The sequence below is a fragment of the Gekko japonicus genome, unplaced genomic scaffold (genome assembly GCF_001447785.1).
Source record: "Gekko japonicus isolate JY-2015 unplaced genomic scaffold, Gekko_japonicus_V1.1 scaffold1507, whole genome shotgun sequence".
NCBI classification, from domain to species: domain Eukaryota; kingdom Metazoa; phylum Chordata; class Lepidosauria; order Squamata; family Gekkonidae; genus Gekko; species Gekko japonicus.
The window spans coordinates 47,566-64,964 of record NW_015159756.1 but is presented as its reverse complement, the minus strand read 5'-3'; the positions used below and the strand labels follow the sequence as shown (position 1 = coordinate 64,964).

Sequence of the window (17,399 nt, the reverse complement as noted above, 5' to 3'; positions counted from 1 at the left end):
GGGGGCAGAAGGGAGAAAGAGTGTGAGAGAGGTAGAGGGAGACAGGAGGAAGCAAAGGTGTGAGGAATAGGATAACCATTCCGCAAGTTTCTTGCAGGTCTCCACTTGTAATGTAACTATTAACATACTTGTTAACTATAACCAAGTTTTTAAAACTCTGAGTACCTCTAAAATGTAGAACTGTCTCTCCCCACCACTTCTGACTCTTACCCTTATGTATCTGGAGTGAGAGAAAGGGCTTCCCTTGCTGCCCTCCCACTCTTACATCAGCATAAGAGACAGTAGGTCAGGCAAGAGTGAGAGTGCCATGGCACCCGGAGGAGAGCAAGCTGCCCATGGAGAAAGGAGAATAAAAGCACCAGGACCCCACTGTGACCAACTAGTTTTTTTCCTTGGGTGGCTTTTGTGGTGGTGGTTTACTCCCTTTCCCCCCCAGGCCTGGCTTACTGTCTTCCTGGCAGCTGTCCACATGCTGGGATGAGAATGCACAGCCTGCAGAGAAGGGGGGGATGATGGAGAGGATGGGCCCTTTCTCCATCCATTACACAAGACCTGCAAATTTAGGGAGGTTTGCAGCTTACCTGTCCTACTGCCTCTCCACTTGTGGCTGTTTCCAGGTGCAAACCAGCTGCCAACCATAAGCTGCACATGGCAATGGCATTGCCCACTTCCCTAAAACATGGGCTAGATGCTACTTTGGATAACAGTGCCCAGAAGAGCCACAGTTGGCGTGTCAAAGAGCCACATGTATTTCTCAAGCCACTGAGTGAGTATCACTGTACCAGGTCAGACCTATGATTTATACTGCTAGCACTCATATACGTAAGACAGAAATGCAAGGACAAAAGCACAAATTGAACAGCATACAATGGTGGTATCACAGAGGTAATGCCACGGGCACAGACACCAGCTCTTAAGATCAGGATGTCATCTATTCAGACTGAGATTTAAAAGTTCATCCCTCTCACAAGTACGAAGCACAAATACAGATAATAAAAACTGTATTAAAATCCACAAAAAAGGGGCAGCAGCTGAGTACTTTTTTAAAGAGATAAGTAAAAATTAACTAAAAGAAAGGAAAAAACCAAACAGGGAAGGCCTGGCACTTGAATTTATTTACCATATAGTAACCAGGCAACAGCTTCTGAAGGAACTCGGCTTCTTTGTGTTGAACTGTTTTGATTATGAACTCATCATCACTAGTGACAAAGAACAAGGATCCGCTGGCACCAGGGTTGGATAGTTCTATCAGAGGTTCACTGCAAATTGAATACTGAAAGAGAGGGAAAATGTTAATGACACTATGGGTGACAGCAATATAAAAGTTATTTTTTTTTAAAAAAGTAGGTTAAGCATGAAAGGCCCTGGTGTTTAAACATTCTGCAATACTCGGTTACTTTGGAAAGGCAAGCCCAGTTAGAACTGACAAAGCACAAAAAGGATCTCCCAGATCTCACAAACAGCTTTCTTTTCCACTGTGCTTGGAGAGAACTGGCACAGTAGCATCCCACAAGATTTTTTCAGGTGCTATTTGAAAACCTTATTAGGTGTATCTCTTTTGGTAATCTACAGAGACAGTTCTCAAGAACACAGGGTTTTTCCCTTCCCTAATTCTCAGTCTTTGCTATTAGATGCATGCATAAGACATTCCAGGCAGACTGAAATCAACTGTGAGGAGCCTCTCAGGCCATACCCCTCAAGGGATGGGCTTTAGCAGCTTTGCCTTCATGAATCTGAGGGACTGGAAATTAAGTAACAATATTTGCATTGTAATACGCAATTCCTATAATAGAGTTGTATTAACTGCCCCCTAAATGTTTATGCTTTGTAAGAACATAGATCGATTCCTGTGTGTACAACAAACTCCAGTTACTGATGTGATACGATAAAAAATAGGATCCTTGAAACGCCTCAGAAAATTAGACAGTTTTTCTTATCAGCTTTGTGAGGGGGGAAAACAAGCATAATGCAGAAGAAATTCATCCAATGGAAACTTTTGAGGTGTGACAACTAAATAGTAAATATTGAATATAGGACTTGTTAGTGCACATAGATCCACTAGATCAAATAATAGAATTTGGCAATTCAGGCTAACAAGCATGTTTAACTAGGTTAAGAAGTGTTAATCTAAATTCCCTTGTAAGGGGGCCTCTCTCTTCAGTAACAATAAGAAATAATCTTGCCAAGTTCCCTAAAACCTTAGCAGTTTTCCTATTATTTAAAGTGAAATGACAACATTCCTAATTAAAATAAAAATAGGTAGTTTTTATAAAGTGCCGTATCAGTTCTGAAGTAGTTCTGAAGTACTGTGGTAATTTTAGAACTGATATTACAATTATTGTAACTTTTTCATGACAGAACTATGAAGTATATAAAGGATTCTTCACACAAATTTCCAAGATGGATATTATTTTCTCATAGGAAACTGCATACATCTACATGCATACTGAGGAATTTCAGACAGACGATATAATCCGGAAGAGGAACGGTTCCCAAATGGTTTCTGGTCTGTCATTTCAGACAGAACCGTTTTAGAACCTGTTCCCTACCGGAATATATTTGTAATTTCAGACACAAATGCTTCTGTCCCGTTTAGGAAATGGGGCTGAAGCGTTTTACCTGTCAACTGCTTCCAAGTAGTCTTCAGTTTCCTCTCCCAGTTCCGATGCACTTTTTCCCGCCGTTTTTCACCTGCGCGGGCGATCTCCGGCTTTAAAAAAAATGTTTGCTTTATAGCACTATAGCGCTATAACGGAACAGCAGTATATCAACCCCATTGGAATGCCTGGAGTGTTTTGTTATAGTACTACAGCACTATAGCGCTATAGAGCAACATTAAAAAAAAAGCCACTTGCCCGCGCAGGTGAAAAATGGCGGGGAAAAAGCGGTGCAGTCTGAAATGGCAAACCGCTTCAGATCCAGCTCTTTACCGGAAGGGGAAAGCCATGTGTGAAATGGCAGCCCTATACCGGTTTACTCCATGACGGATAAAAAACGGCTTCAAAAACGAGTTAAAAAGGGTAATGTGAAAATCCTCACTGTTTATCAAGACGGAAGAACAATGAAGTGATGATGTAGATGTAATAACAAATTGGAAGATGCTCATAAAATAGGAGATAACAAGGAGAGAGAGCAATGAAAATAAACTGTGTCAGTGGAAGGTAATCTATAACTGAACATGGTAGGATTATCTCCACCCCAACATACAGAACCATAATAGAACATGATGCAAGTTAAAATTAAATAAACCTTCACAAAAAACCCTGACATTTTTATACAACACAGCTTTGAAACTACTTCTTCCAACTATAGCTGTGTTAGCAGCATGGCAGAATAATGGGGGCTTAATGTCTCAGGTATGGATAAGCAATCTCAGGGTAGTAAAATTCTAGAGTGTCAGCAGAGTACTCCATGAAATAGGATTGTGGACTAGCCTTTGTGAACAAGGGTAGCCGAAGTACCAAAAGTATGATTGCAACAATGGATTATTTGGAATATAGTACACAAAGGCACTTGATCATGCCTTTTTGAGAAGGTTCGCTTGAACCAAAAATCCATGCCTAATTCTCGGACAGAACATATATATTTGTATTCATGCAATGAATTTCATTATTAAGTGCTAGCATTTTATATACTTTACAGCCACAATTTATTTGTGCAATGTATGTATTTCCTGCTATTTGCTTTTGGTAGACAACTGAAGGAAGCAGAAGCAGAGCTGTGCCACTGCTGTGCCCTACCAATGTAAACCTAATATTCCCCATTTTTCATCCTTCATTCTTCCTCATGCATAAAAGAACAATTCCAACGCCTCTAGTCAGCTCACTGCTGTGGAAATCTCAGTCTAGAGATCTGACAGGTTTCATATCTTCCATGATGAAGAGGGACTATAGGCAGATGCTGCCTTTAGGTAAATATTAATGACACAGTAACCTCTAACAGAATATGTGCTTTCAAACTAAAATGCTTCTGGCTGTACTACAAGATTAATTTGTTTTATTGCCATATAGGCAGAATATAGTAGAATTCTTTCCTATTACATTATTACCCATCATCCAATCAGGAAGGCAAAACCGTATTGTGATTTGATTTGAATATATTTCACATAAAATTTAGGAGTAAAAGAATTGGAGGCAGTTTGGGAAGCTGGAACTTAATCCCAACAAAATGGTGGTGCCACGGGTGTGTGTGTGTGTGACCGAGAAAATGGTTTATCTCCTGTTCTGGATGGGTTTGCACTCCCCCTTTTGTTTGTAGTCTGGGTGAGCTTCCTGTTGGATAAAGAGGTGGCAGCAATGTGTTTCATCAACTTCTGCAAGTTAGCTGGCTGCAGCTCTTCCTAGGCAGAAAAGATCTTGCCTCTGTGTGACCTAGTAACATTTAGGTTAGATTACTGCAATGTGCTCTACATGGAAGACTGTCTGAAAGCTACAGTTGATACAGAATATTGCAGTCAAAGTGTTGACTGGAGTGGCTTGTAGAGATCATATCATTCCAGTCTTGTTCCATCAACACTGGCTTCCAGTTTGCTTCAGGGATCAATCCAAGGTGCCAGCATTGACCTTTAAAGCCCTGTACGGCCTGGAACCAAAACAGCTTAAGGACCACCTTCTCTCAGTAAAACCTACCCATTCACTCTGGTTATCTTCTGATGCCCTGCTTTGGTTGCTCCCCTAGATGGATGGCAACCAGATAAAGTGCTTTCTAGATCATGGAACAAACTTCCTCCCCAGGGAGATTAATCTGTCTTCCTTGATCAGTGTCTTCTGTCAGTGGATGAAGACTTCTTTGTTTCATTTGCATACCACCAATAATGGTTACTGGCCCTTCTCCCTACTCCTGGAGTTGTTTGTGTATGTGTTTTTATTTATTTCATCATTGTAAATGTTGTTTTTATTTGTTCATACATTTTAATGTTTTTAGGTTCACTGCCTTGCAGACCCTGATTGGTTGGAAAGGCGACATTAAAATGTTTTAAATGAATAAAATAAATTAAATTAAATGGGGGGAGGGAATCTCTTACTTGTTACATAGTAACATAATGCCATCTAAGTTTAGGGCAGAGGGAAATTCTAGCAATTGTTTTCAAAAAATTAGATTTTTTCCCCAGGCAAACTGGTCAATATATTAACCTGCTTTTTCTCTCACATAAGACATTAGAGAATGGTTCTCTTCATATGAGCAGATAAACCTACTTGAATAACCCTGCTAACAGTCTCTTTACATAAGAGTATACTCCTTAAGGCCTTTTTTGGCCTTTGTTTTGGAATGCTCTGGCCCTAGAAAGACACATCAGAGTATTCACTTGTAGAAGAGAGCACAAAACATACTTTTAAAAACAGGCATCTGAAGCATAACTTTAAAAAGCAGGACTTTGAAACCTTCACTTTCATTTTAACTAGACTTTGTACTTTTGTTTATTCGTGTTTTTCATAAAATGTTTTATTCCACTTAACAAGACATTAATTCATTTAATTGTTAGTTTAGCTATGCTATATGTTGAAATGAAATCACCATTAAATAAAGAACTATTGGGGAAAACAAAATCCAAGTTCTGCCAGGAGCCGCTTAAACAGGATGAAAGTACCATTCCATCATCTTTTTTCCCTTTTGAAATTTTGCCCTTTGATGAATATGTCATATTTGAGGCACTGTAAAGAATCAGAAGCACACTGCAACACTGTCTGCATGCCTCTGAACTTACAGCTGTTCAGGAACTAGCTGCCCATAGAGGGATATGAATAGGGCAAAGCACATAGGTACTAGTATGTGCTCTCCTTTTCCCCTGCTCAACAGATTACTATGGATTTGATACCAAGGTGATCATGCATTAGCAAAAGGCATGTCCATTTGTACAAGTGATGATCCCCAATTTCCATCCATTCTCCCTTCCTGCTGCAGTAACCCACCACCACCACCAGTGACATCCTATCCTCGGACCAGCAGGACCAGCTGTTCTGAGAGTAGAGAGTGGAGTAGAAGGAAGAAAAGGAATTCTTTATAAGTAGAATTCTACTCAAATTTTGTTGGGTCCTAGCTACTGCACCTACAGCCTACATGCAGAAGCCTATTTCCACATTTCAGAATATATCAACGTGTATGTCTACAAAATTTAAGAACAGCAGAGTTTTTATAGTACAGTGGTTATATTCTAGCGATTATATGTCTTTTTTCAGGTCAAGGTTACAATGTATTAAAGCAAATATTTACGTACTTCATGAGACAGTTAAAAGGCAATTAACAAATGGAGGTCTCTCAACCAGAATTCAATCAGGAAAATCCACAGGAGTATTTAACTTCAATTACAGTATTTCCAGTAGAAATAATGACATGAACCAGCAGCTATATGTTGGTTTCTGAGTTTTCAATTAGCATGTCAGTTTTTAGGACAGACATTTTTTTTAGGGCAGACAATTAAAAGCTGAAAAATTAAGTGCACAGACAAGAACTAAACATATACTTGACACAGCCTTTCTATGAAATGCAGGGGCCATATCAGTTTTATTCTTTTATTTATTGAATTTATACCCTACCCCCCAAAATGAGCTCTTATTTGACTAATAAGAGTATGTTTTAATGTTTCTAATGATTAGATCCTTTTTTTTAAAGGCGGCAACACTTTTCAGTTAAATGTAATCTCAGAAGCAGAAGTAGTTTCAGTATTTGGCCACACCCCATCCTTCATTTGCTAGGCCACTGACTTCAGGGATATATTTTAATATCCTGTTTGACCTGCAGATGTAATCAACATATAGCTAATTATTTTTTTCTCCTCCACAGCCAAACGTTTGGCTGATTGCCAGTAAGTATTCAGTCCTGCTAATAACTCTATTGCTCTAGCCAGGCTGAGTTCAAGCTCCCGACGGGCAGTGTTGCCAATATTTGTTTCAGAAACCCACTAACTTTAGGAGGATCCTAAAGGAGGATTAAGAGAACAATGGGATGATCCTGTTTGCAGAAGGTGCACAACACTTTCCTAGTGAATCCATTTGTAAATGTTGGAATCTTTTAGTTTGAGACAAGCTCTCAACATACTGCTTTATTAAATTCTGATGCTAAATATATACTTTTTTAAAAAGACTGCATACATATCTATTTTCTTCCAACCTGGGGGTGGGTGGGGGGAGAAAGGCCATTGACATGGGCTGTGTGGGGGAGGGGTCAGATGGCATCAGTATCTTTAGAAGAGCCTGTAGGCAACACATGGAGCTCCCACTTGGTCCCAAGCTAGCATTCATGAATACTGTAGGCTTAACTGCTGCACTTAGCAGGGAATTCTTAACCCCTACAACATGTAGGAGCTCCTTGGCTATTCAACATTCCTTATCTGCCTGAAGTTGGGTATAAGCACTGAGAAATGGCACCTCAGAAGAATACTGCTTTTTCTACCTTAGAGTACAGCAGTTTGCTCCTATTAGTTCAAATACAGATATTTCTTTTTCCTTTTTATGAAAAAAATGTAAATCCTTACCAGATAGTCATCAGGCTTAATACCAAAAAGTTCTCTAAAGTAGCGGAAGGCTAGCACAACACTTTCCTAGTGAATCCATTTGTAAATGTTGGAATCTTTTAGTTTGAGACAAGCTCTCAACATACTGCTTTATTAAATTCTGATGCTAAATATATACTTTAAAAAAAAGACTGCATACATATCTATTTTCTTCCAACCTGGGGGTGGGTGGGGGGAGAAAGGCCATTGACATGGGCTGTGTGGGGGAGGGGTCAGATGGCATCTCAGTATCTTTAGAAGAGCCTGTAGGCAACACATGGAGCTCCCACTTGGTCCCAAGCTAGCATTCATGAATACTGTAGGCTTAACTGCTGCACTTAGCAGGGAATTCTTAACCCCTACAACATGTAGGAGCTCCTTGGCTATTCAACATTCCTTATCTGCCTGAAGTTGGGTATAAGCACTGAGAAATGGCACCTCAGAAGAATACTGCTTTTTCTACCTTAGAGTACAGCAGTTTGCTCCTATTAGTTCAAATACAGAATATTTCTTTTTCCTTTTTATGAAAAAAATGTAAATCCTTACCAGATAGTCATCAGGCTTAATACCAAAAAGTTCTCTAAAGTAGCGGAAGGCTAGAGGAGCATACGTCTTAAATCTGAAGTCTGGATAATGGTGAGCAGGGGTCAGATTGCTCCCTTCACTGAAGGAGAAAGAGAAAAGGCATTGCACAACAAATAGTTGAAGGACGGTGACATATACTAATTAGTCCGCTATTTTCTACCTCATTCTGTGTTCCCATATCATTTTTGCTTTCTTTTACAATGTATCACTGAAAAAAATGTTAAAATATTTGTTATGAAAGTTATTCAATTCACCATCTTATTTTCTTAGATTACAAATCTGAATACCCAACATATTTTTGCAATTCCCACATTGATCCTTTTTTGATATTGTCTTCAGTTTTTTCCTTCATGTAATTCACAACATGGAACATGCAAAATGTCCCAAAGAAAGTCAAGTACCTTATCCCCTTAAGACACCCTATTGTAATCAAGGTAGGAAGTCAGCCATACAGAATGTGTGAATTACTCCCTTGTCAGCACTATGAACCACTGAAGAACAGTGTTTATTGAGTTAGATTACAGCTCCAAAGTGAAACAGAACTTATGGTCTGTTAAATTAGGACCATTAGCTGAAATGACAGAAAACAGACAGAGTGGTCCTTTCTCAGTACCTGTGCAGTCAGATGCCATAGTAGGAACCAAACATTAATGTCTTCAGTGCAAACATAAAGCCTGAACAATTAGGATTTTACACCTGATGGAGAACAAAAGGTACAAGATACATAAAGAAACAGCATGCACAATTGCATATACCTACAAGATTCCTTGGTGAACCAAGAAGTGACATCATTGTGTTGGAGCAACACTCTAGGATTCACCAGAAGCGCTATGGTAAAACCACAGAGTTTCCAGTGATTCCTAGAGCATCATGTCGGCACAATGATGTAACTTTTGCATTTGCCTTGAAAGTTTCTCATGATATCCTTGAGGATAAGATGGTTAAGTGTGGGCTGGATGGTGCAACCGTTGGATGGATTCATGGTTGGTTGAAAAATCGTACCCAACGAGTGCTCGTAAATGGCTCTGATTCTATATGGAGGGAAGTCTCGAGTGGAGTGCCACAAGGCTCAGTCCTAGGCCCGGTGTTGTTTAATGTTTTTATAAATGACCTGGAAGAAGACATAGAGGGGGTTGCTTATCATATTTGCAGATGACACGAAGCTAGGTGGGATTGCTAATTCTGAAGAAGACAGAGTCAGGATTCAAAATGATCTAGATAGGCTGGAACGGTGGTCTGAGACAAATAAAATGAATTTCAATAGAGGTAAGTGCAAAGTCCTACACTTAGGTACAAAAAATCAAAGGCACAGATATAGAATGGGAGGGACTTGGCTTGACAGCAGCATATGTGAAAGGGATCTGGGTGTTCTGGTTGATTACAAGCTAAACATGAGCCTGCAAGTGCAATGTGGCTGTGAAGAAAGCTAATGCAATCTTAGGATGGATTAACAGAACCATTGTGTCCAGATCAAGGGAGGTGGTAGTTCTAGGTCTTATGAGGAAAGGCTGAAAGAGTTGGGTATGTTCAGCCTGGGAAAGAGAAGGCTTAGAGGGGACATGATTGCAGTCTTCAAGTATTTGAAGGGCTGTCATGTAGAAGATGAAACAGATCTATTCTCTCTTGCTCCAGATTGCAGGACTAGATCTAATGGGTGGAAATTACAAGGGAGTCGTTACTGGCTAAATATCAGGAGAAACTTCCTAACTGTAAGAGTGGTTGAGCAGTGGAACAGTCTGCCTCGGCAGGTGGTGGATGCTCCTTCGCTGGACGTTTTCAAGCGGAGGCTGGACAACCATCTTTCGGGTATGTTGTAGGTATGTAGGGCTATCTTTCAGCTATTCTCCTGCAGAGTGCAGGGGGTTGGACTAGATGACCTGCAAGGTCCCTTCCAACTCTAATATTCTATGATTCTATCATTCTATGATGATGCTGGATTGACAGTGATTTCCACCTCATATTTTCCCTAACCCCACTAGTGAGCATCAGCAGGGGTCGGGAAAGTCTTCTGCTATAGCAGTAGACATGGCAGCCCTATCACCTACCATTTACAAGAGCACAGTACAGATCATAGACAACACTATTCTCTAAAACATTGCAGTTTTCAGAGAGCAGATCCAGGACAAATCCCATGGAAGAGAATGAAAACTGCACTTAATAAACATTTAAATAATCCTAATGTAATTTTAAAGCATTTTTGCATATTCAAAAACTGTTTGCCAGCTATACTGATCTGCTTTGCTGATGATGATACTGCTCTTCGGGGAGCAAGAAGAATTGCCTGCAATGCAGGAAAGCTAAGCAGGACATGAAATTGAGGTTTTCCTTGCCAAAATACGCTGCATATCGTGAAGTGGGGTATAACTAGCTTTAACATGGAGCCAACAGCACTTGATAGATGTCCTTCCACAGCCCTTGCAGCTACTGATAAGATTCTGGGAATGACACACTTCCAGACAAAATGAAAAGAAAAAAGAGAGCAAGAAAAGCTGGAGAAGGAAATCTATTAACAGAACAGAATTTGTCCTCTGAAGCTGAGGTGGACAACAATTCTCACAGTGTTATACTATCCTAAAAGTAGTTCATTTTATTGACTGTTCTTCCTACTCTCTATTTAACTTTTACCAATACGACAAAGGAAAACTGGAGCAACAGGAGGGAGTACTAGAGTGTGACTCTGTCTTGTCTCTGTTTAACAGCATCAAAAGAAGCCATCGATGAATAGTGTGTTGATGCCAGTACTATTTTTTTTCCTTTTTCTGTAATATTCCTGTTTAACATTCAGAAGGCTCTGGGTTGTTCACTGGATTCAGTTTATATGCCTGACTACAACCCTGTTTCTTAATTCTTATTGCAAGGTAGCCAGCTGAACCCTAAAGAAAATGGGATAGCTCTAGGCTTGCAGAAAGCTACAAAATGTCCATATGTAGTCCCACAATATTGCTGTGTATTAATTTATTAACTAATGAGAATGTGAAACAAAACTGCAATTTTATTATTACAATAAAAATAGTTAATATTTGCTATTATAGCACCAGGATGTCTGATTTAGAGTACAAGGTAGGGATGCCAGCCTCCAGGAAGAACCTGGGGATCCCCTGGAATTACACCTCATCTCCAGACTACAGAGATCAGTTTCCCTGGAGAAAATGGATTCTTTGAAGGGTAGACTCTACAGCATTATATCCCACTAAGGTCCCTGTCCTCCCCAGATACCATCGCCAAATCTCTAGGAGTTTCCCAGCCTGGATCAAGCAACCCTCCCTCCATCTCCCGCTGGTGGCCAGGGGCAACCTGGAAACCCTAGTACAAGGGGAAGGGGAGAGACTCACTCCTTCTCCTCCTCAGATTTACTGTGGAGAATAGGTGATGGGGCTGAATGCTGGAGTTGTCAATTTAACCAGATCGGATGGGGGGGGGGGGTTGATGGAGCAGGAAACCTTAAATGCAGGATACGGCTTCCTATTTCTATTCACTGGTAGTTTAATTTGGTGTTGCCAGTTTGCTGTAATGGTTAGGAGCATGGACCAGGTTTGATTCCCTACTACTCCTTCACATGCAGTTGCTGGAGTGACCTTGTGTCACTCATAAGTTCTTTCAAAGCTGTTCTCTCAAGGGCAGTTCTCAAGACAGCTCTCTCAGCCCCAGCTACCTCACAGGGTATCTGTTGTCGGGAGGGGAAGGAAAGGGATTGTAAGCTGCTCTGAGACTTCTTCGGGTAGTGAAGGGTGGGGTATAAATCTTCTTCGTCTTTTAAGACAGAAGTTTAAAATAAAGTGATTTATGTACCATTTACATGATAATTCCCAGTAACAGCTGAAAAAATATAGAAACCCAAAGCCCATTTAATGATGAGCTCTTGTAGTTCAGTGTTATTTTAGTACGCCCAGATTTTGTGTTGGCTATCTTTTATATTTTGGCTCATACAGAGCTGGAAACACGATAGACTGAAGCAGCTTTAACTTGAAGGGGCAAAAGGAGTTCCTACCCCCAAGGATATCTATGAATTGCTGTTCAATGAACAAAAGTTCACTCTTTTCTTTAACTTCAATATGTGCTTTTGTGTTTGCAGGTATACAGTGAAAATCCATAACAGCTATCCCAGAAATCAGCATCTAACTGGAAATTCTGGAATAAGTGAGTACCAGAAACAGAATGACTAGTCTTCATTTCTTATCTCAAAAGTGCAACAATTAGTTATAGCCATTCTAGTGCTTTGGGGGTCAGGAGAGGAGAGCAAAAACACTGAATTTGTCTAGGAAATTTCTTTCTGCAACGAATATGAGACTTCATTTGCATGCCATCTCAGGGCAACTTCATGGCACAACCCAAATGCAAACTCATATGTTTATGCCATGGGCACTATCAGTCAGCACACACAATGTATATCCGAACTTCTTTGTATCATTTACATTTTACCTCCAAATTTATTTAATTCAAACATCTACTGTGGGATTCTACAACTACACTTAAAGTAGCCTATAAAAGCCAATAAGCTACAAAGTTCTTTCTGAGCAACAGGAATAAACTAGGTAGGTATAAAACTAAATGGTAGGAATAAAACTAAAGGGAAGAGAAAAAGCAGATTTTAAAAGATAAAAAGAAATCATTTTAAAATATCCCTTATGTTTGAAATAGTTTGCACTGTCTGTCCTGCAGAGAAACCAACAGAACCAAAATAATTATCTGCTGGAAACAGAAGTAAAACTGTAAATTCTGCTTTGTTATATTGACAATCTAGTGCAAGGATGCAGAAGTTCATGGAGGTACACAGTATTTCTCAGTACCGGTGCTGCACAGCACAGCTGGATCTGATATATTTACTATAATATGCTAAGCAGTTATACCCTTCTACGCCCATTGACCTCAATGGACATAGAAGGCTGTAACTCTTCCTTGGATAACACTGTGAATTTCCTAAAATTTTTTTCCAAAACCCCATTTAGTATCTCTCAACATAACTCTTCCAAATACCACTATTCCAGATATTGCATCTGACTGGAAAAAATTGATTAGCTGAATATCACAAACCAAATTACTGTTCTTTATCTTATCTCAAAAGTGCAGCAATTACTTACAGACACTCTGGTGCTGTGGGGTCTGGCTATTATACCTAACTGCATAGAAATGGGGCAGTTTTATAGGCAGAGAACTGTGGACAAGTTTTGCTTTAGCGTAATTACTTAATCAAGAAAAGCATCTGTTGGCTATCTTGTGAAGCAGCTCTATTACACTGGTGAATCAGTGTTATTGTACTGGAATGCAAACAGGACTCCTTTACTGAATTTCAAGTAGGTAGAATCTACTGTAACAATGCCTCTTCATTGTCATAATAGAGTGCTGGGGACAGAATAAAAATTCTGCATCTAAGCAACTTGGCATTGCCTTCAACAAACACTCACAACTCTGACAAATATTACCAGATTGCGTTCACAATACACAGCCAATGATCCCCAGCCTTTTAACTTCTCAGCTAAACGTCCTGGTCTACATATACAGAACAATGAGGTGTCAGAATCCCAAAATAGTGGGGCTGATTATGCCACTTTGGCTGCAGAAAGGAAACTAACCAGCTTGGATAATTTCTGTAAGTAAATAACTATCACAGCATGGAAGACAGGTCCTAGCCTTAATGCTCCATGGTGTATTTTAGGTTGTTTTTTACAAAGGTCACCATTAAGAATTATTACCCCCAACTGTAATGTTCATTCCACTGCATGTGTAGACCTGATATATGTTGCACACAAAAGCATGTAATGACCTCAACAGCTCCCCCCCCCATTTAACAGTAAAGAAAGTCCACTTTCAAAAGGGCAAGCTGGATCAGAAAAGAGGAGAACGGGGCAAAGATCAAGCACCTTCTCTACTTCCCATTCCCCTTTTGAAATGCAGCAATTTGAGTTTGGTACACCTCTTTGCAGGCAGCAGGTGGTAGTATTTTAAAGGATTGTGTTACTACTGTTATTCTAATCAACTTGCATATCTTTCATTGTTTCAAACTTCACCTTTAGATTATGAAACTAAAACTGTGAGACATGAAGCTTTCTATATTGGATATATCGCTAAGTAAGAACACATTTTTCCCATTAAGATAGCATATGCCTTGACACCTAGATGAAGTTTCAAAATTGCACATGTGAAAGGAATATCTCAGTGAAAAAAGAACTGCCACAAAGGCATGTCAAGAGAAACTCAGAGCCAAGAAACTAAGTGCTTCACACCTTTTGGAGTTGTTCTGAAGGATCTCCAAGAATCTTCTTTCCCCTACCTGTTACTAACCCAAACTCCCTTCTACACAGATTATGGGACAGCTTTGTTTAGTCAAATGGGTGAATCATGCTTGCTCCACAGATTCCTATGTGCTAAAAGATAGGACTATAAAGGATAATGCTACCATTAAACTCTGTTTAGGAAAACGGAGTCGTCTAGTTGACATACCAATTTAGCACCATCCTCCACCATTCTCACAGCCACCCATACAACCTTCTTCCTCTAAACATAGATAAAGCCAGCTTTGTGACTGGTGAAAGAGCAGGGGGTCCTGTTTGACCACCAAAAAGAACTTTTGTCATGGACAAAAGCCATGCGGGATGGGGGATGTAGTAAGCAGGGAAATTCAGTGCGATCAACTGAAAAAACTGGCAGGCTCCAACCCATATTGTAACCATAAACAGAACTTGTATTTTAAATTCACTTGTTATTGTAACATTATATTCTGCAAAACATAGGCTCCTTATTTATTTATCCTATAAAATCTTCATTATATATGAAATTATGTCCTTTTATCTATTACCGATAATGCTCATAAAACAAAACGTCTTTGCTTGCAGCTGGAAAATATATTATTGTTCACCAATATATACCAATGTGCTAGAAAAACTAATACAATGAAGCAGAGGAATTAATTCTTTGAAGGAACAATGGAAGAAAATTGTAATACATGAATAAATACAGCATGGATGTTTTATTTGGAGAAAAGAAACTAATGTTCTCCTCACCTGGGAAGAAATACACTTTCAACTACATAGAAGTCTTGCATAAGTACATCTCTGTCGGGTTTAGAGGTGAGGTTACCCACTGTGTATCCTATTCCCAGTTGTATGGCACCTTTAATAGCTGAGGATGCAGTCTGCAAAGAAACAAAACATTATTAAGTATTAAAGGTAAAGGTTCCCTTGCTCGAAAGCCAGTCAAATCCGACTCTAGGGTTGCGGTGCTCATCTCCGTTTCAAAGCCGAAGAGCCAGCGCTGTCCGAAGAAGTTTCCGTGGTCATGTGGCCTGCATGACTAAACACTAAGGCGCACGAACGCTGTTACCTTCCCACCGAAGTGGTACTTATTTATCTACTTGCAATTTCTTGCATTCGAACTGCTAGGTTGGCAGGAGCTGGAACTAGAGATGGGAGCTCACTCCATCATGCGGCACCCGGGTCTCGAACTGCTGAACTACTGACCTTCCACAGCCTCCAGTTCAGCATCTTAACCACTTGAGCCACCGCATTATTACACTGTTATAAATGAGTTCTCATATACACATCTGCACTGTACAACTTTCCTGAGAAACTGGTGCTTCATTGCCTTGGTTTCTCTCCACCTATAGTCCAAAATAGTCCGTCTTGAAATACAGAATATTAGTTGGAAGCAGTGTTCCCTCTAAGCTGAGTTAGTGTGAGCTAGCTGGTATTTTTTCAGCCTCCGGCTCGCACATTTTTGCCTTAGCTCAGAAAGAACGGCTCCAGAGCAAACTAATTTATTCAGTAGCCAAATTGCTCGCTCACAGCTTTAATGCCAGTAGCTCACAAAGTAGAATTTTTTCTCACAAGACTCCACAGCTTAGAGGGAGCATTGGTTGGAAGGTATAGCTTCAGAAATATTAAGCCTCAAAAATCTCCTATCACAACTGTGGATAGAAAGTCCAACATTCAAAAAAGACGTCACAATACCTACATACTTGGAATTGAGCTGTGTGAATCACTGCTTGAAGGCTGGTATCCAAAACACACAGAAAAACAATTGAGAGAAGGGATGCATGGTTCTAAAATGCTCCCCAAATAATTAAAAGCAAAATCCAGACCATATATGCAATTAGTGATTCTGGGTTTGCCAGACAACTGATAACATCCACCACATTCTTGAGCCTAGACTGGTTTCCTCCATAGCAAGAAGTCTCTAACAGAACTCTTCAAGTTATGGAGGAACTGTAATAGCTTCCACTCATCATTATATTACTCTAGCAAGAGGAGACAGATAAATGCTCAGCTCCCTGCCCTCCTTTCTCTTGCATACACATACACCTCCAAAGCTCACTCCCTTTCTTTTAGAGCTGTATCCATTTGTTTACCTGTAATATAAAGGGTTTTGGATCCTCCAAACTAGGGAGGTACCAATTACACTTAAGCTATATGGGCAATAGGAGAGTGGAGAAGGCATTTAATGAGTGACAACCAGTAACCAGCTCTGATTGGAAAAGATAACTAACAGGACGTGGTTAAGAAGAAGAGGAGATTGGATTTATACCCTGCCCTTCACTTGGAGTCTCAGAGCGGCTTACAAACTCCTTTCACGTCCCCTCCCCACAACAGATACCCTGTGAGGTGGGTGGGGCTGAGAGAGCTCTGACAGAAACTGCTCTTTCAAAGACAGCTCTGACAGAACTATGGCTTGTCCAAGGTCATCCAGCAGCTGCAAGTGGAGGAGCGAGGAATTAAACTCGGTTCTCCCAGATTAGAGTCCACACAACTTTGAGCCTGATTGTACAGCCAGGGGTATATACCAAGCCGAATATATACCCGAAAAATACCTTATCAGGGTTTTTTTTTGTTTTTATTTGGGTGTGGCTAATGAAGCAGCCACACCCAAATAAAAGCCGATATTATTCGGCTATTATTTGGGTGTGGCTACTCACTGAGTTGTGCTGCTGCTGCGTTGCAATCTGGCAAGTTCAGAAGGCATTTAAAGTTTAAATGCCTTCACTTCACTCCCCAAATCATGCCGCAGCAACGGTGCAACTTCACAATTGAAGTGAAGGCATTTAAACTTAAAATCACTTCACTTGTGGAGTTGTGCCATTACTGCGGCTCGACTCAGTGAGTGAAATTCTCCATTATACCCTATGAGGACAGTCCCCATAGGGTAAAATGGAGCCAAATAAATTTGGGTTTCCTGAATATTTACCCAAATAACAGTAAAATACCAATACTAGTATTAAGGAATATTCAGCAATACCAATATTTTTTGGGTCCAAATGACCCGAATCTGGGGGAAAAAATATTATTATTTTTTTGCACACCCCTACTTACAGCAGAGATGGTGGACATATTCCTTG

The 17,399-nt window shown here is 40.1% G+C and overlaps 1 protein-coding gene across 1 annotated transcript in view; it reads right to left on the bottom strand.

The window, feature by feature from the left end:
• PIP5K1B (phosphatidylinositol-4-phosphate 5-kinase, type I, beta) overlaps positions 1-17,399 on the bottom strand; it is a 71,070-nt gene that overhangs the window by 40,981 nt on the left and 12,690 nt on the right. Inside the window, exons 3-5 of the mRNA XM_015405847.1 lie at positions 15,073-15,203; positions 8,036-8,153; positions 1,121-1,273 (exon numbers count right to left, since the gene is read on the bottom strand). Of these exons, the coding sequence (XP_015261333.1) occupies positions 1,121-1,273; positions 8,036-8,153; positions 15,073-15,203 (402 nt within the window). The remainder of the gene's footprint in view (positions 1-1,120; positions 1,274-8,035; positions 8,154-15,072; positions 15,204-17,399) is intronic.